This window comes from Erpetoichthys calabaricus, chromosome 1 (genome assembly GCF_900747795.2).
Source record: "Erpetoichthys calabaricus chromosome 1, fErpCal1.3, whole genome shotgun sequence".
Lineage (NCBI taxonomy): Eukaryota > Metazoa > Chordata > Cladistia > Polypteriformes > Polypteridae > Erpetoichthys > Erpetoichthys calabaricus.
In genome coordinates, this window is record NC_041394.2 from 96,378,979 (window position 1) to 96,403,863 (window position 24,885).

Below are 24,885 nucleotides of genomic sequence, written 5' to 3' on the forward strand. Positions count from 1 at the left end.
AGCGCTAGAAGTTGACTACCTGAATAGATATTTCATATTTTGTCTGGTCAGCTTCATTTCATTTGTTAATATACATCCATTCCTGCATTTCAGGCCTGCAACACATTCTGAAAAAAGTTGGGACCGTAATATTGGGACAACTTTGTAATGTTGCCATTTTTTCTCACATTATTTAAAAGATGTTTTGGCACTGACTATAGAAAGCAATGAAGCGTTTCAGGTGTTATTTTGTCCCATTCTTCCTGTAAACATATCTTAAGGTTTGCAACATTATGGGGTTGTCGTTGTTGGATTTTTCGCTTCAAAATTCCCCCACAGATTCCCTGTCTGGACTGCAACTCACTTCTGACAGGACTTTCAGCATGTGCTATCAATACGCTGTAAATGGTCCAGAATGCAATGGCCCATCTTGTATTTAACGTGCCGAGGCGGGCACATGTCACTCTTCTCTTCAGGTCGCTACATTGGCTCCCTGTAGTAGCACACATTAAATTCAAATCCCTGATGCTTGCCTACAGAGTAGTCGAAGGGTTAGCACCTGTGTATATGGAGACACTTGTGAAGCGCAATGCTGCTTCTAGCCCAGTCAGATATACCAGGGAACAGCTTCTCGTGATGGCACCTCTGTGTGGTATCAAGTCTTAGTCCAGAATCTTTTACTGCGTAGTTCCTAGTTGATGAAATGAGCTACCCACCTCCATCCAAACTGCTGACTCCCACAATGTATTTAAGAAGCAATTAAAGACCCATCTATTTTGTGAATATCTGCCTAATTGATTACAAAAATTGCTCTGTGTTATCTTTCATATTATCGGCTAATTTAGTGTTACATTAAGTTTAATTGCTTTATCAGTTGTTAGTCTATGATTGTAAATTTATTAGTCATTACATCTTTTCACTTGTGGCAATCAACTTTTGTTTCCTGTTCTACTACACTTGGTGAACAAACGGGCCATAGGATAATGTTTCTCAATTATGTTACCTCTTTTGTAAGTTGCTTTGGATAAAAGTGTCTGCCATGCAAATAAATGTAAATATATTGGGGACAGGTCAGGACTGCAAGCAGGTCAGGCCAATACCCGTACCCACTTCTTCTGTAGCCATGCCCTTATAATTTGAGCAGAATGTGGTTATGCATTTACAGAAGTATAAATTACCTTTGCCAAGGCCACTGACACAACCCCATACCATGATAGATGTTGGATTTTGGACTTATTGCTGATAAAATTCTTCAAGGTACTTTTCATCTTTGGCCCAGACCACACAGCGTCCATTTCTTTCAAAAAAGAGCTGGAATACAGATTTATCAGATCCCAATACACATTTTCACTGTGTGATGGTCCATCCCAGATGCCTCTGAGCACAAAGTAGTCGACGCCACTTCTGGACATGGTTAACATGAGGATTCTTATTTGTACAGTAAAGTTTTACGTGGTATTTGTGAATATAATTTGGTAATGTAGTGCTTGACAAAGGTTTGCCAAAGTAATCATCCCTTGTCCATGTGGTTACATCATCTATTGATAAGTGATGATTCAGATTGAATAACGGTGTTCAACTTTGGCTTGTGCCCTAGTCCTTTACGAACTGAAATTTCTCCAGATTCCTTGAATTGTGTAAAGACATTTTGTATTGTAGAGGGAGAAATATGCAAATCCCTTCCAATCTTTCTTTGAGGAACATTGTTTTGAAACAGTTCAGTTATTTTCTTATGCATTTGTTGACAAACAAAGACTCAAAGACTCAGCCTTTCATAGATACTGCTTTTGCACCAAAACATCACCTGTTTGAAATCACATCGTTTAATTGTTTACCTCATTACTGGCCCTAATTTGCCCCGTACCAATTATTTTTGTGTTGCAGTCCGAAAGTGCAGGAATTAATATACAGGTATATTAACAAATAATATGAAGTTGACCAGACAGAACATCTTGGGTTCACTGTCTACAATAAAATCAAAGTCCAAGTAAATTTAACAATCTCTGCGTTTTGATTTTTTTTTTATTTGCATTTTCCATTTCATCCCAACCTTTTCTGATTTGGGGTTGTATTTATACCTAGAGGTTCCAAATCAGAGCCAGATGTAGTTCTCCATCATTTTTCACTCTGTGGACCAAAAGGTGCTCAGACCCACTAGATACAATGAAATGCTGATCCTCTAATGTTGCTAATAATCCAGGTCTCACAGTGACAAGTCCAACATTTCTTTGGCTTAAGACTCATCTTCATGCTTCGGGTCTTTGGAAACATATGGGTTGTGATCATACCTTTTGAATAGATCACACAATGATCCTAATATATACTGTATACATTTTTAATATTTGTTCTTTATTTCAGAAACTTAATAAGTTAATGATATATTTATTCCCTTTTCAATGTTTTTATCACTTACAGTATGCTCTTATTTTGTGATGGGGTGCATTGTTGTGGGGCATCATAGTGTAGAGTCCTATGCACATCTTCCATTCAAGAAAGATAGAAAATGAGAGAGAGAGAGATGGAGAGTCACTAGGTTGGCAGGATTGGCAGGTAGCAGTATACTCTGTTGTTGAGGTTGTCCTGGAAAGTAGCATCTATGGAATCCAGAGAGAAACAGCAGAACTGTGGTTATAAGATGGCAATATTTCTCCAGTATTCTAGAAAGCAGACAGCCTAGAATACCCAGCCACTAGTACACTGTATGTGGTCCCTTAAGCTGGTTTTATATTTCACACGACATGATGCATGCTCCAGCGAATGCTACTGCTACACAAGTGGTGTACTGTTTACTGTATACTTACACACATATTGTATGTAAATCTGGAAGGTGCTACCAGGTGGCAGTGTGAGATAGTATCACAGTGTGAAAACATTCGGCTTCCCTGTGTTGTGAATTGCCTGAAACATCCATTATGTTTAATGATTACATCCATCAATCCAGGGATGCGCCCATTCCAGCAAGAAACAATCCCTGGATGGGGCATCAGCTCATTGAAAGATGAATACAACCACACACACACACACACACAGTAGCATCATTTTAGCATGGAAGGAAACACTGTGGAAACCCACTATGAAAACATGCAAACTCCAGGCAGGTAACACTGGGGACATGACTCCCTCCTAGGCAGTAGCGCTACCGCTCCGCAACTGTACCGCCCCCACACATGTAATTATTAACAGTATTCATTATTTAAGTGAAGTTAACGACTTATCTGTAAAATGTAAAATACATGCTTTAACACATTTCATCATGAAAGTGATATCAAGTATAAATCTAAGGATTTTAACTGTGCAGAAGGCTGGAATCTCATAAATTTAATGTGTTCTGTGTGGCAATTGCTGCTTGCCGCTGCTGTCAGTTCAGGAGGAAGCCCCAGAAGCACGTAGCAATTAATAACTGGGTCGGTTTTAAGATGATGTTTATGATGGGCCACTTTAATGATAAAATAAACTATGAGATTAATGTGGAAATTTCCACTTTAAACACAAAGTACACCTTTTCACTGTGTCCTATTTTTTGCCTCTGTGGTTCAAATACACTGCCGTACATTCTGATGCTCTTGTGAAGGTGCTAAAAAAAAAAAAGACAGCACCGAAGATGGTATGTGAGACCTTTAAAATGTATTGTGTCATTATGTTGGGGAACATGAGACACTTGAGTATAAAAACACCACAAATGCATTTGTATGTTGGCGTTTTGCTTCACCACATTGAACTGTTCATCAAACATTGAAGCATGAACAGCGATCCTGTAGGATCTGCAAAGCAGCTTGCTGTCACATGTAGATAGTAAACACAGCTTGCTGTCACATGTAGATAGTAAACACAGCTTGCTGTCATATGTAGATAGTAAACAGAGACTCTAATGTCACGTTCCGACTTGATCACACTGCAACCCCTGATTCTTTGCTGGTACTGTAACGCGTCACATTAATTTCTGAGGTCATGCTCAGAGGACGCATCAAATGAATGCTGGGAACGCATAGCAGCCATGCTGTGTATGCGTTCTGAGCAAGAACTATAACCCGGCCCTTTTAAGGATGAGTGGAATTGTATAACCCCTTTAGAATGTACAGCTGGGGAGCTGTCTTTTAGACTTGGCTGTTTGAAATTATTGAGGGTTTAGGGGTTGAGAAATACTAGGGGGCCATCAGAGTGAGCTGTAGACTGCCTGTCTCGGTAGTTAAATTTCTGAGCTCAGAAACTATTCTTTGGACTGATATGCAGAAATCTCCTTGGGTATTTTAAAGTCATTTCAACATAGAGAAGTAAAAGTCTTATGCTGTGTTCCATTTACCTTGGAGGTCATATGTTGGAAATGACATCACACCTGAGTTGGCCACATTACAGTAAAACATTTGGGAAACAAATATGGATACCTTCAGGAAAACTTATGCTGTGTTAGCTTTTTCAAAATAAATATCATTTGATAACAATGCATTACTTGTTATTTTGAGCATCCAAACACCATTGCAACATTGGCACAGATAAAGGTTGGAGAGTAATGTGTGTACAGCTGATTAATTGAGATAAAAATTGAAGTGCTAATAGAAAATACTAAAGCTTTCACTAAAGTTTGCAGTGTACGCCACTATTTTGGATTGATATCATGATCTGTAGTCGAACAAACTCTGGCTTGACAAACCAGCCTCACATTTCTGAGTAGAAAATTTGACTTGTAGGGGCATTCCAGTTGAAACTTCTGACTAGGGAAAATCAGAAATTCTGACTTCCCAGTTTAAATGTAATGCAGCATTAAATTAGCTGGAGCCACACTAACCAGGTTTCCATCCAAGGAGTTTTTGCGAAAAAATATTTAGCGCTTCAAATTTTTTTACCGATATAGCTGATGGAAATGCTAATTATCGATAAAATGTTGTACATGTCGACATAATATTTTTCCGTTTAACTTTAGCGCATAAATTCCATATCGATACTTCAGATGTCGCAAAAACTACATTGGAAACACTTTTTGTCGGAAAAAAGGGCTTTAATGCAAATAAATGTGTCACATTTCATCACGTGCAATCAAAACGAGAATGGCGGAGCGGTTCGGGGTGTCTCTCAGGATGTCTAAATAATACAAAAACCGCAAAGGTAATTTACTGTGTCAGTCAAAATATTTAATAAACCGTGTGTTTCATTATCTAAACATTTTTTTCTTATTATTAAATGGCAGATGTTTTAGCATATATGAGAAATTCTCTCATTAATATTAACTTTAGTTTTTTTTTGATTAAACGTCGTTATTTTGTATTAATTCATATTTCAGTTTTAATTAAAAACCTTAAGGGAAGCAGGTTACAGTACTAATTCAGTTGTTATCGCACTGAGAAGGGATGTTGAAAGGTAGGCTCACCTGTACAGATCCGATGCTGCAAACACAGCTGAATCATGGGCACTTCCAGGAGTGCCAACGCAAATGTCTCGTATCATGCACCTGTCATCAACAAGGGCCTGGAGAACAATAGATGGCCATCCTTTGCGATTAATGTAATCGCGGTAGCCTTCCATTGGGGGAAGAATAGGTACATGTGTGCCATCCAGCGCACCGTAAATCTGTGGCACAAGATGCACCAAGGAATTACGGTATGCAATTTCATTGGCCTCCGCTACAGTCGGAAGTCTAATATAACGGCGCATTAATTTTTCTTTAATAGCGGTGCACACAGCATATACACATCGATGGACGGTAGTTTTACTAACCCCGAAAGTTTCTCCAAATACTCTATACTTGGTGCAGGTTGCCAGCTTATAAAGGGCGATGGCAATCCGCTTTTGGGTTGGAACCGGTGGTCGGTGGCAACCTGTGATGGGCGCAACATCAGGACTGATGAATCCACACAACATCTCAAACGTCGGCCGTGTCATTCTAAAATGTTGCAGCCAGAGATTTTCTGTGAAGTGTCTCTCCACCACCTCCTCCCAGAAGGTCTTATTCCGTCGTCTCTCCCATACCCGTGGGTTCCGTCGCACTGGGGTACTTTCTTCGAGCTCTAGGGCTATCAGACAAGCAACTGTTTCATTCTGCTGTCGTCTTCGGATATTATGTACAATTCCAATTATTTGTGAAACTGAAATAACAGTAAGCTGGCAAATTTCAAAAAACTGTCTGAATAATCTCTCCATTTCTTTGTTTCTTTGTTTAGTGGAGGGGGTGTAACGTGGAAAACAAAAGGTAGATAATTTGCGACATACACAAAATTATGTATGGAAATGGCTCAAGGGCAGATTTTTTTCACGATACAACAAAACTTATGCGACAGTTCGTTTTGGGGGGGATGACGTCATCATGCACACCATTTTATCGATAAAAAGCCACTTGGATGGAAACAGGCTGGAGACAGAAAATTTCGCACATTTTTTTTACGTATATTCTGTTTGTCGATAACAAAATGTCGCAAAAAACTGGATGGAAACTTAATGACTGAGAGAAGAAAAACACCCTCCATTGAGAGAGAGAGAGAAAGACAAAGGCAGTGTATGCGAGAAGGTTGTGGTTCTCATGGGTAGTTGGAAAATTCACAAGTGGATGAGTCAACTTACCTGAGAAACAGCACATATATCTGTAAAGTAAGGTCCAGTTAGATGAGCTTTGTTTTTCATCTTAAAGTATTTCCTGTTTATCCCTTCCAAATTTGTTGCATTAGTAAAATAAGCACAAGTATTTTATTTGATACATTTGTCATGGTAAATATTCTAGATAAGGAAAATCACCATGAAAGCACTTACCAAATGTAATCTACTTAAAACTGCTGAATGCTGAATGATACAGTCCAGCCAGATTACCATAGGTTTAGAGTCAAGTGACTAGCTAGGTTTATACTGGAAACTAGGGGGCTCCGCCCCCTGCTCGCTTCGCTCGCCAACCCCTGGCGTTGGGGCATGACAAAGAGTGAGATGTATGAATTAGATATAGAATAGTGTGCAGGTTTGGATGATGCCTATATAAATACAAAATAGAGTGTTTGGCATAGAGTAATGTTTTATTGGAATATTTCTCTGTATACAACATTAGTAGTAAAGATGGTGTCTTGTCTTTGAATGAGTCTTCCTTGGCATGGATCATTTTTAATTTTAACTTTATTGTGAGATGAACGTCGAACACATGAGAAGGCAAAATAAAGTTGTGCATGTCCAAAAACGGGTTCAGAGAGGTAGATGCCAACCTTGTCCATGGTTTGTTCTTGTGATTTGTTGCTGGTCATGGCAAATGCAGGTTTAATGGGGAACTGTCGGTGTTTCAATGTAAAAGGTAATTCTAGGTCAGAACTCGTAAGGTCAATTCCAAGAATGAGAACAGTATTGTTAGCATGTGAATCTGAAAGAACTGTTGCTTGAATAACAATCTACTTAAAACTGCTGAATGCTGAATGATACAGTCCAGCCAGATTACCATAGGTTTAGAGTCAAGTGACTAGCTAGGTTTATACTGGAAATACTGTATTTGTTGGTATTGTACTCTGTGGTCTATTATTATTGCACACAATAATCTGTTTCCTCACTTGACAAGGTAACCAACAAAGAAGACCAAATCACTTTGTCTAACTTGCTATTATTTACTGCATGGAAATGTAACATATAAGAAAACGTCAATACTAATATCTTTCCAAAAGACAGTAAAAGAGAGTTTTTCAGCCATTTTAGATAAAATAGCATATTGTTCCCAATGAGAATTAAAGTAAACAGGGCCAGTCAATTAAATTCTCTATATACAGTAAAAACAGAAAATGCAAGAGTAGAATGATACCAAGTAAAGCCATGTGTCTGTAGCTGTTTGCACAACACTGCTTTTTAGGTGGAATGGTTTGAAATTGCTTGTACCGAGGATGTGAAATGAAAATAAAAATATGAAGTGAGGGAAGTATTTGGCTTGTAGCAGCACATAGATTGGACCTGTGAGGCTTATATAGAGTACTTATAGAGTTTCTACTAATTACGGGGGTAGTAGCTTGTGAAAAATTGCATAAGTTTGTGGGTGAAGCCTTGCGCTAGGGGCATATGGAACTTTTATTTAGAACAAAAAAAACTCACACAAATACTGTAGGTAGTACTTCTGTGGAGCCCTACAGGATTATTAAAATTCTGTCAAAGACATACAGGGTCATATAGAGAATGGCAGTGGTTTAAAGCTGGGCTTCACATTTTTTAAAAAAGAGGCTGTACTCAGCTTCTGTTCATGTGAAACACATAGCTAGAGGCTGTTGAGAAATACTCAGTTCAATATGTTTTTAATAGTTATCTTGATATTTAATTTAAAAAGGAAAACAATAGTTTTCCCTTCAAAAAATTGTAATAGTAAAAACTTTGCAATGCATACTTGTTGGACATGTAGAAGCAATCTTCCTGGGAAAGTGCATTTGTCAAACATGTTGGAATTTTTTCACCCCAAGATCAACATTGCCAAACTTGATAAGGAGCCTGCTACCCTGCATTGCAATAAAGCACTCCAAATGAGCAGACTCAGGCCAGTACTGGACAAGAAATGCACACCATTCAGGACCATAATTCAAGACACCAAAGTGAAAGTAAAACTTTATTTAAATGGGAGCTAATTTATCATCCCTAGTATAAACTTAAAAACACAATAAAAAGTTGAGAATGTTTCATTGTGTTAAATCAACATGATACATCACAATTTCACAGTTATAATTAATTGAAATAAGTCAAAAATTTAGTAGAGTATTAAATAGTGAGGAAAATCTCTAGATACAGTATATAATAGGCAAATTGAAGCAAAATGCACTGAATAAATGTGGTAACCTAATAGATCACTTAAGTGGATTAGTAAGTAATTAATATATAGATAACAAAACCATTACAATAGCAAAGAAAATTGCCAACAAATTATCTGGAAGGCCAATAAAACTGTGAATTCAACAATTAAAAGTGAGGACAGAAGTATCAAAAGCTACTGAAGAATATTGCTAATAACAACCCTAAAATGTTTCATAAATACAGGAACAGTTGAGGAATGATGTAAATAAAATAAGTGTATAAAATATATTGATAAACAAATAGAAAATACAAGCAATTAAAAAAAGGTCGGCAATATGTGTTAAAATAAATTAGACCTTTCACATACATCTCTAAATAATAAAAACAATCTACCACATATTGTCACTAACAGACATTTTATTTTTCTGCTAAATTTCAAATCTCATTTGTCCTTTCATTCTGATAGATTTATGAGTTAAGAACTGCAGAAGTAAAAGAAAAATGCACACTGAAGGGTAGGATGCCCTTACAGAAGTATTAGGATCCAGGCTTTGTCAGTGTGTGACCTCTGAAAATAAAAACAAAATTACACCTATATCTTAAGAGTTTAAATTTGCTCAGAATGTATATACTAAGGATAATCTCTAAAATAATATAATCTCTATAGATAAAAATTATGTCATTTCAGGCTCATTTGTGTCCAGGCGATTAAATCAAGGTAAGGGTGTTTTTTCTTTGTAAGATTAATGATTTGTTTTAATGGAAACTATTAATTTATTTAAATATGATATATTATCTTTAATGGTAGGAAATATAATTCCTCAGCGATTTGAAATATGCTGAATGTACAACTTAATAAGAAATTTTACTGCACGTGAGATTAATTTTAGATACTGCATTTCCAAGAAGAGGTCATGGCTCACGTAAGGCATTCTGGTAATAAATAGTTAAAGCACCTGTTGCTGCGCAAGGACGGAATGAAAACAGAAGAATGTCAGTGTCTTTGTAAAGAAAATCATTAAATTTTACTGCCTTACTTTTGAAGAAATTCTTACAGTTTATTTATAAAACCAATAGCAAAGCTTTGTTTTCAGTGCCTCTAAAATCATTTTTCTTGAATAATATCAACAGTCAGTCTCAGCTTTGTGGTGTCTTTCGTTGTGTTTCATTTTTCTGTACACAACTTTATTTCTTCAAATTCGTAATCCAGCTGTACTCTATTCTGAAATATTAAAAGATTTAGTGTGAGATGATTTGACTGTTAAAATTCCATTGTTGCCTCAATGTGCTATTGTGAAACATTTAAAGGAACACTGTATCCAAAAATATTTTTTAATGTTACTCACTAATTTGTAGTTTATAGTAATGGTTGTGAAAAAAATGTTATGTTTTCGTGCAGCACAAACAAAAAAATGTTTCTGATATAAGTACTGTATATGGTGACCAACACTGGACAACAGCAAACAACAGCCCATGAAAACAATCTGACATTATTTGTGTCACATAATATACATTTCAAGTGGATTATGAACTGGGATAGTTCACTAGGGTGTTTTCCAGATGTGTCTTACTTGACAATATTTCAGTAAAAATACATATGTTTGGGACATTGTGAGCATGCAGCTGGATGAACTGACATGTTTTATTTGTGACATATATAATCTATTTGCAATAATTGTCTACCAGAGTGCATAGTAGGTGTTTATTTTAAATACAAACTTGTTCATTCACAGTACAATTGACTATGCTCAAAAAATTAAGTAACTGAGAACTTTGCAATATTACAATGACAGGCAAATTATAAAATTCTAAAATATTTCCAATAGCATATTATGTTTAGTGTTCTTTTATAAATCACTGGCTTAAAAATACATTTGAGTCTATCTAAAATATTATAAACATAATACTAGTATGTTTATTTCTTGATGCATAAATATGGAGGAAATAAAAAATATAAGAAAGAAAAATATATTGATTGTGCTTTATAAACTATATATTTGTAAAACTCTATAATCTGAATATTATGATTGTTGCCTTATTAATGACATTTTTCCTTTCCTAACCAGTTCCATATGTGGACTTGTGTTAAATTGTTACATGCAGGTACTGCCACCTGGTGGTCATTATGCGACTTTGCTTAACAAACCCATTTTTATCCAGTGTTAAGTGCCTCCTGAAACTCTACTTTTAGATATTTCTCATTGGTGCCTCTGGTCTTTAATACTGGATATACTTACTGTTATTTCCATGAAGAATGCTGCTGACTGGAATGAAGCAACAGTGATACCTATATTATGTCAGAAATTTAGATCTGTTATTCATTTATCAATTAATCTAAAAATGTTATTTATATAGCACATTTCATACATGAAATGCAGCTCAGAGTGCTTTACATATAGAAAAATATCGAAAAGAAAGAAAACAGAAGCATGTACAGTAGGCAAATAGAGATACAGTTACAAGACATTTATATAAAATAAATTAAGAATGAAATGAATCAGCTTCTCTAATTGCTACAGGTAGTGTATTCCCTAGTTTTGAAGTTTAATGACTAAATGCTGCCTCCACACTGGCATTCATCATTATGGATTAGCCTTATTTTAATGCTTGTATTGTATATATTAGTTATATATTACAGCAGTTGACAGCTATGTAGGGAAAACTAATTTTTGCGTTACTTTTCTTAAGATAAATTTCACTCTTTGAACAGACAGTAAAAAAAAAAAAAAAGTTAATATTGCTGTTGAGAACTGTCTGCCTCCATTACACTCTATAGTGCTTTAGTTATTTACTTGAAAAACATTAAAACCATAATACACAGAATATTGAAAATTAGTGGATGACATGCAAGATAATAACTATGTTATTTTTTTATTTAAATGATAAATCTGTGAAAAGTCTATTGAATTAGGCAATGCAAATGATATCAACTCCCTGGGATGGGATGGCTTCCTGTCCAGGGATTCTTTCCTGTTTTGTATTGAATGCTTGCTGGGGCATACTCCAGCCTCCCTACGATCCTACGCAGAATAAACAGATTTAAATAATAGAGAGATGGATGAGATTATATCAGCATCCATATTTTATTATAAAAACCATGTAGACAACAGATAGATGTAACAATTGTCTATGCTCTGGCTCCCTAAATGTTTTTCATGAAATCTATTTTCTAGTTAACATGCAGATAATCTTGGCAACTGCAAATGTGTAAATAGTAAATGATTAGTACATTTGCTTGTGTTAAAAATACACTTTTGATTTTTATATATTTAAATATCATAGTGGGCCCAATAAATGATCTAATTCTGCCATGAAATCCAAATTAGTTTTTTCCTTTTTTTGTAAAATAACCTGAAGTATTTTCAAAAGCCTACTTTGTAGATGTGAGATTTAAAATATTTATCTGTGTTGACAGAAGATGAAATAGGAGACATTAATGTTCCACCTGTTTCTTCTTATTTTACAAAATTAAACAACATAAGTAAAGTTGCGGTGTAAAATGTTTTCTTCCCCCTGCCATATGAAATACTGGGGATCTCTTTCAAAGTACACCAGAACTTGGGCTTCTATTCATTAAGTCCTTCTATCAGAGTAGCTTTAGCTTCCCTGGGGATAATACAAAAAAATATTACACTGGTGACATGATAATTAATTAGTGGTTACTCTTTTGACACTTGCCAGAATTGGGCTACTTGGTTTTAAAATTTGCTTGTAAACTACACAGATCATAACCAGATCAAAAGTCATGTTTTGACTTTTGCCACTTGTAGAAGCTATACAGATGTTTTGAAGTCCTTTATTACTTTTTACAGTAAATTAGTAGCTTTGCTTTAATTGCATTAAGAAAACTAAATTTTTGTGCTTTGTCACAGACCTTTCTGAAATATATACATGGTTGAACTAGGAGAGTTGAAATCTAGAACTAGTATTTTTCTTTTTCTCATCTCCAGTGTTATAATTTGCGTTAAGAAAGTCATAAGTAGTGATGAACAAAACAGCAAAGGTCCATGTTTATGACTCCAAAATTAGAAAGACAGCAGAAATGGCTTCATTGGAGAGTAGCAAGGTTAAAGCTACATATAACCAAGGAGGACATAAATGCTTGTCTCTCATTTGCTATGAACCACCTAAATAATTTCAAAGCCTTTTCGGAGAACATTCCATTGACAGAACAAGCTATTTTAGATCATATGGGCCATATTATGTCTGACATACAGTAAACACAGAATTCTGCATTACAAACATCATGCCAGTGGTCAAACATTGTGATGGGGTGGGGATGCTTTGTTGTCTGTGGACCTGAACAAGGTCTTATTGTATTTTCTGATTAATTTTTTTTTAATCTTTTTTCAAATTTTCTGTAATTTCTGTTATGTTTATTTTTTAATATTTATTTATTGCCTCTGTAAATGTTTGTACATTCCCTGTACTTTGTGGGTGGAGTTCCAGGAAGCGGGGCTACCCTAATGTCACTGCTATTGGATCCTCCCTCCAAGTATTAAGGGCTGTAAGTAGAAGAGAACCAATAGAGGTTCATTGAGTTTGGTTGCCATCAGTTTTGGGAGTATTGTTATTTCTTTATATATCCTGTTTTTTGTGATTTATTTCCTCTGTCTTCAGGATTTGCCATTGTTTTTTTGTATTGGGACATGTTTGACTTGGATTGTCTTTTTAGGCAATTTCATTTTTGCTCTATTGAGCATTATTTTTTACACTTTCTTATTTAGATAAATAAGTCTTCAATTTATAAAGTTTTTTTTTTTTTTTTCTTTATAAGCTAAAATTTTTCATTGTTTCTCCTTCTTGTGAGGCATTTTTAGCATTTTGAGATTCTAAAGTGTTCCTTGAACTTTAAAGACCAGTTTCACCATTTTCACCATGCAAAACCATCACCTAGTACTTGAGGACTGACTAGGTTGGAATGAGTTTTTTCTGGGCTTACCGGTGAAGATCCTGATCTCCTTTTGTAGCACTTTCGGGGCCCTCACACCCCTTTCGTCATGTTCCTGATTCCTGTTTACAATGGGAAGAAAGCATGAATTCTGTTCATGAATTTCTATCAGAAATTTCATTAAGAAGAACATCTAGTCATCTATCTGTGAGCAAACTAAAGCTTTTCTGGTTCATGCAAGAAGACAGTGATCAGACAAAAAAGCAAGTCCATATCAAAATGCCTGAAGTCAAATTAAAGTTTTGGACTGACTTAATTAAAGTCTAAAGTCTGGATTTAAATCCAACAGAGAAACCATAATTGGTTCTACATTAAATAAATTCTACAAGGAAGAATAGACTACAGTTCCTCCACAACAATTTGAAAGACTGATGATTGTAGGAAGCACTTTTTTTATAGTCATTATAACTAAATGTGGCCTTGATGAGAGAGGTTTGTGACATTGTGCATTTTTAAATAAATAAATAAAGACAGTGCGGCTCAAGTTCCATACAGGTACAGGTATGTGCAAAAGCGTGCACAAGCAGGCCAGGGTTTAATGGGGGAACTAAGTGGCTGTGCTTCCACATGCAAATGTGTGCGGTTCAGTCAATTTCTTGGGCAGGAAATGGAAAGAAAGAAAGAAAGAAAGAAAGAAAGAAAGAAAGAAAGAAAGAAAGAAAGAAAGAAAGAAAGAAAGAAAGAAAGAAAGAAAGAAAGAAAATCCAGGAGATAACAAGAAGGAGAAGTTGGTAAAAGCAGGGAGTGAGAGAGTGGAGCCTCCGTAGTGCTGAGTAGGCAGCCAGCCAGAGAAGTGAGCCCCATGGAGGAGTGTGTTGCTGGCACTCGAGAAGGCTGAAGAGGGTCACTCCAGCTGAGTGACCTTAAGTAGTAGGAGTGACTCGGTGCTCGAAGTGGGCTTCTGCGTAAGGCTGAGGAGTGAGATCAGGAGTTGAAGGAGCGAGGCTCAGTGTGACAGCCTACTGCAAGCCTGGAGTGACAGCAGGGACTCGAGCCTGTGATTAAAGGTTGGCTGTGCCTTTTGGAATGACATCTCCTCTGTTTAAACCAATGAGGGGAGCATTGTGGCTCGTTTGTTTTTAGATATCTGCTTTTGAGACTTTTAACCTTGTTTTAAAGGATTATTTATTGTTTATTTTATCGTCCACTGAACACTTGATTTCATTAATTATTTATTTATTTATGGAAAAGACACTGCACTTTTTTCCACTTTGGGGATTTGAATCACTGACTTTGACTTTGGTAGAATAAAACATTTAAGGACTTTTACACCTACCTGTTGCTGACTATGTGTGTCCTCATTTGCCCGACTCTATCCTCGGTATATAACTATCGGTAGTTCAGGATTCAAGCTGCCAGGAACCGTGGAGCTAACCAGGACCTTCACAATGGCACAGTCAGTTAATACTTCTAAAGAACAATTACTCTTTCACACAGTGCCACTTGGTGTTGGCTAACTTTTTATGCTCAATACATGGCTCAAGTTAAGAAAATAAAAATGTTCATTAAGGCGCCCTTTATTCAACATATTAAATTCTAGTTGAAGACAAGAAAACATTCAAAGATTTCAGTAACATAGTAGTTGGTATTTTATATTTAACCCTATTTAGTATACTTAATTTTTAGTGTTTTTCATGCAACTTGTTTTAAATTTAAATCATGTATATGGTGTTTTGAATAATGTATGATTATTGGTCTTATAAGTTTAAGTAAAATTCCTTTCAATAAAATAAGACAAGTTTCAGTGTTATAAAATGATTAATGAAGTTTGTCAAAAATGCAAGGCCCCATATAAATGAAGTTTCCTTTCATGCCCTTTGTTTGCTCTTCAGTGTCACAAATGTGAACCATGAAAAACACCACAGGACTTTGCTATGCAAAATCAGTTCCTTTAGTTTTTAACATGACTTTGTGGTGTTTCCTGGAGAATAATCACACACACACGTCTCCATTGGGACAATAGGGGTTTGCCATTGAACTTAATGTCTTTGAATTCTGGGTTAGAAATACCACAAACCTCATGTGAACCTTCAAATGGCACACAAAATGCACCCAGCTAGTATCTGAACCAGGGCTCAAGTGTTGCTGCAGCACCAACATGTCTTCTGCATAAGAAAATCTACTCTTATACAACTTCCAGTACATTTGGGAGATTAACATCTGTAAGTAGTTTGAAAACAACTACATGAAAAGGTTATTACAAATTACAAAAATGACCCGCAAATCAGTAATTACTGTTGGGGACTCTATAAGATGCTTGAGAGCTGTTTCCATGCCCAAAGTGACGACCAGAGGTCAAAAGTAATTTAAAAAGTGGGATATATTAACAAAACAAGTGAATTGCAGGAGCGCAGGAAAAGAAAATACACAAAGCAGTAAAATAACAAATAACAGACCCTAAGCCTTGAGGCCCACTTTAACAACAAAGTGGCTGACTGCTCAGTCCACTTACCCACTGCTCTCACCACAAATTACCTTTCTCTTTAGTGTACTGGCTTTTCTTTCTCCTGCCAGTTGAGTCCTCAGCATCAGCTACCTCCCAACTCGAAGATCGGCAGTATACTGACTGCAGGGGCTTCTAAGTCTCAGGCTGGGACCATAACATGGAACTGTACACTTATGAGGCCAAACCACACAGCCTTCTAGTGACTCATGAAACATTCACAGTATCAATAAACTCGCTATCAGGCATTTCTAGGTAAATACCAATTCAGCATACACTAATTTAATAAAGACTGACTTACTGGAATTCATTATTTCAGGTAAACATGGTATTTTGTTTTCTGGAATGAACTATAGTCTAGTTTGTTTGTGATTTCTGTGCTTGGTTTTTTGATAGATATTCCAATCAAGATGTTTATTCGAGGACGACCAATCACTATGTACTGCCCTTCTAATATTCAGAACTATGAAAACCTGAGGGTAGAGCAGCCGACAGAAAAGCTGGATCTCGAGTGGGCGTATCCTTTACTAGATTTTGTAGTACTAGTAAAATATTATATTTGTCAATGTATCACAACTGTATTTCATTGTAAGCATAACAGCAAGTTTGGGCCAGATACAATACTTAACCTATGTAAGAAACTTAATTTAGACTGGTACAGCATCAGTTTACAGATTACAGGGGAGTTTATAAAATTATAAAGATGGTATTTCACTTTTTAACTTAGAAAATCTGGCAACAAATAACTAACTTTGTCTTTGAGTTCTACAGAGAAAGCTTGTCATCTTTATAACCAGATTACAGTATTATTGTTTTTAACTATGTTAAAATAACTTTTTGACACTAGCACTGGATTTCTTTGCTTTCTCTTTGTTCTTTTTTCTTCTTAACAAAGAGCTTCTAGATATGGTTATCGTGGACGGGATTGTCGCTCCAACCTCTACTTGCTACCTTCTGGAGAAGTTGTGTATTTCATTGCTTGTGTGGTGGTCTTGTACCACATTGATGATCAGACTCAGAGACACTACCTTAAACACACCGATTGTGTGCGCTGGTAAGTCAAGCTTAGAGAAGACACCATCTTTCCTACCCCAAAGATACTTTTCAAAGGTGGTGCACTTGTTTTGTGAATGTAACGCATTTTGAGGTCTCTTATGCAAAAATTAACAATTATTACAATTTTTAGAGATGCCTTTCTCAGTGATAATGTCTCAGTGATAAAAGTACACATGGGCTTATGTGTGTTTTTATTAGGGCATAAGCCTTAGATGTTTGCCTAACAATATTCCATCTGCCAGGCTCATTTGATTAACTAATTGCAATGTTGCTCTAGCATTGCTTCCATTTTTGGTCAAGATTTCCATTTCAACTATTCAACTTTGTATATAGTTGCTGATTCCCACAACCCTTTGTATGAAATGCTTTAGAAATTCCACATTGACAAAAAAACCCTTAATGTTTATTAGGATGGCTGAGTATATAATTTTAATATGCATATCTAAATATAATCTTCCTACCAAGTTCCCATTGTATGGGGGAGTTAATGTAATATACTGTATGTTCCTTTTATCTATATATATAAAATTCTTTTCGCGTTTGAAACAGAAATGACGTATGACCACGCGATATGGAAATTACGTATTACGTATGACCACGCGATATGGAAATTACGTAAAAGTGGTAAACACAAACACGCCGATCTATCCCATACAAGTGCGCCCTGCGTCGCCCTCTCCCAGCCCTCCTCTCTGGACTCCAGCGCTGAGCTGTCCGCCACCAGGCGCGTTCTCACAGAGAAAACTGCCACATTGTAACTTTTTTTTAATTCGACCCTCTCCCAGCCCTCTTCTCTGGACTCCAGCGCTGACCCATCCACCACCAGGCGCATTCTCACAGAGAAAACTGCCACATTGTAACTTTTTTTTAATTTGCAGTACTTGATAGTAGAAGAGATGAACAAAACAGCTTTGCATCTTTCTACTTTTTAATTGCGCCAAGCTGTAAACAATGTGAAGACGAGACCGCCTTCAGCAGCGAGGGGTCGTAAGAACAAAGTAGACACTGGGAGGCGCGGAATGTCTGGCTTTTCCTCCGGGTCAACAGCTTCGCAGTTTTGGGCAGCATCCTCTCTACTCGTACTGCTTGTCACACTTCAAGTGCCCCATCGGCTCCTGAGATAGTGGAAATCTTTGCGAATAAGTGTAATCGGCGCTATCGAACCGGGACTCTCTTGGTAAATTGTGGTGCACAGCTACTTACTGTCCCTTAAGATGAATTCGGGTCACTAAAACCCCGCAACATTCAAGGTTGCTTTTGTTATGAATTCTTTTAATAAGATGGAGGGTTTACATCTAAAAAGATGTACCGACCTGTTCATGTTAAGTACAGTAATCCCTCCTCCATCGCGGGGGTTGCATTCCAGAGCCACCCGCGAAATAAGAAAATCCGCGAAGTAGAAACCATATGTTTATATGGTTGTTTTTATATTGTCATGCTTGGGTCACAGATTTGCGCAGAAACACAGGAGGTTGTAGAGAGACAGGAATGTTATTCAAACACTGCAAACAAACATTTGTCTCTTTTTCAAAAGTTTAAACTGTGCTCCATGACAAGACAGAGATGACAGTTCTGTCTCACAATTAAAAGAATGCAAACATATCTTCCTCTTCAAAGGAGTGCGCGTCAGGAGCAGATCATGTCAGAGAGATAGAGAAAAGCAAACAAATCAATAGGGCTGTTTTGCTTTTAAGTATGCGAAGCACCGCGGCACAAAGCTGTTGAAGGCGGCAGCTCACACCCCCTCCTTCAGGTGAGAGAGAGAGAGAGATAAAAACAAACAACCAAAAATCAATACGTGCCCTTCGTGCTTTTAAGTATGCGAAGCACCGTGCAGCATGTCGCTTAAAGGAAGCAGCAGCACAGAAGGGAGCAAAGTGAAGATAATCTTTCAGCATTTTTTGATGAGCGTCCCTATCGTCTAGGTGTGCGAACAGCCCCCCTGCTCAATCCCCCTACGTCAGGATCAGAGACAGTCAGCGCAAGAGAGAGAGAGAAAAGTAAGTTGGGTAGCTTCTCAGCCATCTGCCAATAGCGTCCCTTGTATGAAATCAACTGGGCAAACCAACTGAGGAAGCATGTACAAGAAATTAAAAGACCCATTGTCCGCAGAAATCCGCGAACCAGCAAAAAATCCGCGATATATATTTAAATATGCTTACATATAAAATCCGCGATATAGCAAGGGATTACTGTTAGGACTTGGGAATTGTTTGGACCTTCTGCCCGTTAAGCACTTAAAGGCAGCGTCCACATTTCTCAGAATAATTTTTCTCTTACATCACAGGCACATAGTGCAAGGTTGTCAAGCAGGTACTTTGCCCGAAACTACTTTACAGCAGTACTCAATATATCTTTACTTCTTAAATGTTAATGTTTGACTGTTTAATAATTTATATGCTTCTTATATCTTCTTCAAATTCTTTTATCAAAATGTTTTACTACTTAATAATTAACATTTATATAATTTCTATGGTCCTGCGGTGGGTTGGCACCCTGCCCGGGATTGGTTCCTGCCTTGTGCCCTGTGTTGGCTGGGATTGGCTCCAGCAGACCCCCGTGACCCTGTGTTCAGATTCAGCGGGTTGGAAAAATGGATGGATGGATGGATGTAATTTACATGATAGTAAACACTATTTTGTATAGCTTCTGTTTTTTTCAAATGCTTAGCAAAACAAACAGAGATACACATGGACTTCTTTTGGATTTATTTATTTTGTAACATGAAGAGAGCATTGGTCATGACCCTCATTATCCACAATGACTGAATGACTGTAAGAGGCCAAAGTATACTCAAATAATGCATTTCTTATACCAAATATATCATCCTGTTATTTTATTAGTAGAAAATGAAAATAAAATAAAAACAACAAATTGTAAAGCCTCTCCGGCCCTATCTTAATGGTTGTGGTTCCCTGTTCAGCAAATGGAATGGCTTGTCCAACTGCCCAGCTGAAAGTCCCACTAGGGCACTCCCTTCAATTCCTGTCTTTCACACCCTAACTCTGGGACAACTGGTCTTCTTACCCCAGCTCATCGTCTGGTTTTGAATTCAAAGGACCAATGAGCTGAAGTTGTTTTAAATCCCTTCCTATTTTAATTTCTGGCTAAGTCTGAAATCCTCGAAAGACTATTGAGACCACTCCATCCCTGAACCTACAATAGAACCCCTCATGATTATGTAAATATAAGGAGAAAATCCATAATGAGGAAAACAATAAAATTATTAGCAACAAGAAGAGAGATGGAACAAAACATAGATTCCCAGGTAGAGTTTGAATGACAGTATAAATTTAAAAGAAAAGGAGCATATTTAGCACCTGTGTGTTTCTTTGCTCACTGTGTCCTCAGACACTGAGTAGATAGAAAATCACAAGTCTTCAAGTCATTAAGCCTTTTGATTCTTGCTAACTTTTTAATTACCGTTAAATATGTTTAAAATAATTTTTGTACATTTCTTAAAACATTACATTGCCTTTTTTAATAGTCTTGCTGTCCATCCAGATAAAGTGCGTGTGGCTACAGGTCAGACTGCTGGAGTTGATAAAGATGGAAAGGTAATTGTTTATATTTTTATATATAATCTGAACCTCTCAATTTAATTTTAGCGAGATAGCATCACAGAATTACTAATTAGCAGTCACCTGTATTTTTGCAGACACATATATATGTGTTTTGACTGGAAGTCCCAAAGCATGTAAGTTCCAAAAGTACTTACAAAAATGCTCACTACTGTCAAAAACACTGGCTAGATACAAAACGGGCCACACTGAAACTTTGTAAAATAAAAGATATATTTTCAAAGTCTCTGTTAAGCAGTGAGGCTGTGTAGAGCACAAAGAACAGTTGCTGAAAGTCTTAATATGAAATCCCAATCCCAGTCAAAATATAGAGTGAAATATCAATAATCCAATAAATCACTAACCAAGCCACATTCACAAAAAACACAAGAGCGCACCACTCCTAAGTGTAAGTGTATTCGAATGAACCGCCTGGAACTGTGGAAGACCCTCTGTTTTATAGTGTGGAGGACAGTTTCTGTTGGTGACTGGCAGGTGGTCCCACCTCTTGAGGAACCACCCATTAAACACATGGAGCATAACAAAGGCAGCTTACATACATAGACAAAAATAAAAGAAATCAAAACTGACAAAAAAAACATAAAAAGGAATATAATCCTCAGTCATGGGTGGAATCCTAGATGAGACATGTCAATGTTCTGAGATCAACAAAGTTATAAGTCTCAACAAAATTGTGTAAATGGTTCACAAAAACATATCTTTTTAGCTTTTTTAAATCTGCAATACAATATTTAATATCTGACCAACACAACAAACCTTCTGGCAATGGCACATATTGATGTGCCATCCTGGAGAAGCTGGACTACCTATGCAAACTCTGTAGGGTCCAGGTATCGCCTCATCCTATCAGCAGTGACACTGACCGTAGCCAAATGCAAAACTAGTGAAAAAACAGTCAGAAAAGATGAGGAGGGAAAAATGTCAGTGGCCTCCACCTGTTAAACCATTGGGGGGTCGTCTCATTGTTGCCCCTCTAGTGCACCTGTTAATTTCAGTAACACCAAAGCTGCTGAAACTGATTAACAACCCCCTCTGCTACTTAACTGACCAGATCAATAGCCCAGATGTTTCATTGACTTGATGCTATACTCTGATTAAAAAGTGTTCCTTTAACTTTTTTGAGCAGTATACTTTCAGTAGCTTCAGTGATGTACAGTATTTGACCCTTTTCCTAGATTTCCCTGAATGTCTTTCATTTCCTGCCTTGCTCAAGCCTGGCATATCACTGGTCTGCATTTCACATTCCTATGGCATCAAACAACTACAACAGCTTCAGCTTTTACAAAAATGTTGTCACAGTCATATTAATCTTCTCCATTCTGAAGGGTCAAACTTTTCATCTTATAACAGATGTCATTCCTATCAGTGCTAGAGCAACAGCATAAGAGTTATCTTAGTGATCGTAATTACACATCCTTGACCTCTAGGGTGGGAGCACCACTCCACTAAGTATACCATTTTCCTTATGTCTTACTTAATGTTATAACCTGAAAGTCTTTAGTGAGGTTACTGATGTCTTCACAGGATTTACATTCCTCTTCAGCTGATTTTGATTTGAATTCTGTGTTGGCCATTTTTTCCATTTTGACAATTCACATCCCACATTTGCCACTCTCAGCAAATGTATTTGTGTTCATGACTAACCAAGTAGTGCACAGTCTTGACTAGAACTGAGTTGCACCCTGGCTGTTTTCACCCTGGCCTCCAAATTCACATTTTCAAAGTCATTCTTTCTGCAACTAAGATGCTACAACCAGAGAAATCCCATATTATTCAGTCAGATCAGCTGAAGTATAATAATCTTATATTCAGACTGATCTTCAAGAATTTTGATATAATCGTTTTTTCTTTAAATTCTGCAGAGGTGGAATTGGTTTTACCCCTAGGAGTTTTGGATAGTTTCAATAGCTTCAGTTCCTTTCAAGTCTATTGCTCTTGAAACATGAGGGCACTCAAAGAAAAGATTACACATATCATGCAAAATTCTGAATTTTGTTGTTTGAATGCTGTAGTTACTGAATTGGAAACTGAACTGACATCTTGGTGTTGTGATGTTGACTACGCTATCTTTTGTTTAACCAAGATGAACAAAATATAGGGATTCAATATCTGCTGAAAAATGTGTCCCCTTATCGAATGTTCTTTCAAAGAAACCCATGCCACCAGAGATATGATGTAATTTAGTATTTATTTTACTCATACTCATCTTTAGTAATAGAGTCAAATCATAATTTAATATTCCAGTAATAAATAAATATTATTTGGTTCGCTTATGGATGTTACTGATCTTGAATTGTATTTCTCTTATAAGGTCAGTGCAATTTTTGTAACAAATATAACTGATGTATCCAGATACATCTAACATTTATTCCATCAGCCTTTGCAGCCTTTTGTCCATATCTGGAGTTCATCCACCCTACTGACCCTTCAACAGATTGGGCTGGGTTGTTTCGAGCGAGGAGTTGGTTCCATTTCTTTCTCAAATGCAGTGAGTATATCATACTGTTTTTTATGATATAGGACTGAAAGTTCCCCGCATGCTTTTTATGCCATTATTAAACATTGTTGGTAAGGCTAAAATGAGTAGGAAAAGTCCTCCAGCTACATGCTGTAATAGTTGAAGCAGTAATATAATATATGGTTCTGCCAATGGAGAGGTAAAACACTCTATGGCAGGGGTATTCAGCTTTAGTCCTGGAGGTCCGCAGAGGCTACAGGTTTTTGCTTTAGCCACATTTTTAATTAGAACCCATTTATTTACTACTAAAGCAAAGTGTTTTTTGGGCTTAGTTTTAGTTAACCTGTTTGTTACAATTCAGAACACTTAATTGCCTATTTTAGTTTTAAACGCTACAATAAGCTTTTAATTGTTGCTTGTTTTCTTAATTAACCATCAATTAATAATGCGGTGCAATTGACAAAGGAACCATCAGCTCTCCAGCTAACATGCTTCCATTTAAACCTGTGTATATGCATCATGAAGTATCTGTTGTGGCCGCTAGAGGTGCTGTTGCCCCGCTAAACCCACCAGACAGACGTACAAGACACACTTGAAAAAGCACCAAGACAAATTCTTTAATAATTCTCTTCAAATAAAGTGCACAAAGCACCACACACTTGACAATTCACCAATAATAATACAATAATCAATACAACAAATCAATCCTCCACTCCCAGCAGCTTAGTCACCCAGCCTCCCTTGCTGGGTCTTCACAAGTCCTTTAAATAGTCCATGACCCAGAAGTGTTTCTCCCGGGTTCAACACCACATCATCCATTCTCAAGTAGCCCGGAAGTACTGCGGGCTTCCGTCCTCGTGACTCCAAAGTACTTCTGGATTGTCATAACAATAGGAGTCCCCAGGTTCTTTGTGAGCTCACCCACGGCACCCAACAGGGCTGAGGAAACAGACTCCATGTCCCAGGATGCCCTGAGTGAATCCGGGGAACTGTTACCATCCAGGGGAACTGCCACCTAGAGTCCTGGGGATGTAGTGCCCTGAAAAGGCTGCCTTCCTCCATTCTTCTTTTCCAGGGACGTCCCGGCCAGACTGAACCACTGGCTGTCCCTCACACTGTGTTAATACAAAGTTGTGAAATAAATGAGAGAGAAGGGAAAGGAGCAAGAGGTGTACTAATCTGATTCAGATTACAAAACATATAGATAAAGTCTCAGAAAACAATTGTACAATGTGATAAAGATTTGTTTTGGAAGAATGAAAGCACTAACAAGCCATATAATTAAATACCAAGATTCATTATCTGCTAGGCCAAGCTTTTAATTATGAAACTGTTGGAATGAAAACCTGCAGCCACTGCAGAACACCAGGACCAGGGTTGAGTACCCCTGCTATATGGAGTTCTATGTCTAGAGACCTGCTCCCTAAACTCTTAATGTGAACTTTTGTTTAGGATTTTGGGTCACTTCTCTGTGTGGTGGATGATTCCAATGAACACATGTTGTCTGTGTGGGACTGGAACAAGGGAATCAAGCTTACTGAAATAAAGGTATTCATTAATAAACATACTTTTTTCATATATTCAAGCCATTTTAGAAGTATCCTGTTAAATTAAGAAATACTGCAATTGCAGTCTGTTTTCTGAAGAATACTTTAGTATATCTGCACACAGAGCATTGTGTCTTACATACTGTATT

At 37.0% G+C, this 24,885-nt stretch overlaps 1 protein-coding gene across 3 annotated transcripts in view; it reads left to right on the forward strand.

Moving 5' to 3' along the window:
• Nucleotides 1-24,885, forward strand: part of eml3 (EMAP like 3) — a 242,950-nt gene that overhangs the window by 168,812 nt on the left and 49,253 nt on the right. For 2 of the 3 annotated variants that reach the window (XM_028803796.2, XM_028803813.2), the window contains 6 exons: nucleotides 9,389-9,418; nucleotides 16,491-16,611; nucleotides 16,999-17,148; nucleotides 20,638-20,707; nucleotides 23,109-23,219; nucleotides 24,642-24,737. In XM_028803796.2, coding sequence (XP_028659629.1) covers nucleotides 9,389-9,418; nucleotides 16,491-16,611; nucleotides 16,999-17,148; nucleotides 20,638-20,707; nucleotides 23,109-23,219; nucleotides 24,642-24,737 — 578 coding nt within the window. The remainder of the gene's footprint in view (nucleotides 1-9,388; nucleotides 9,419-16,490; nucleotides 16,612-16,998; nucleotides 17,149-20,637; nucleotides 20,708-23,108; nucleotides 23,220-24,641; nucleotides 24,738-24,885) is intronic. The other variant, XM_028803805.2, reaches the window with a different exon arrangement.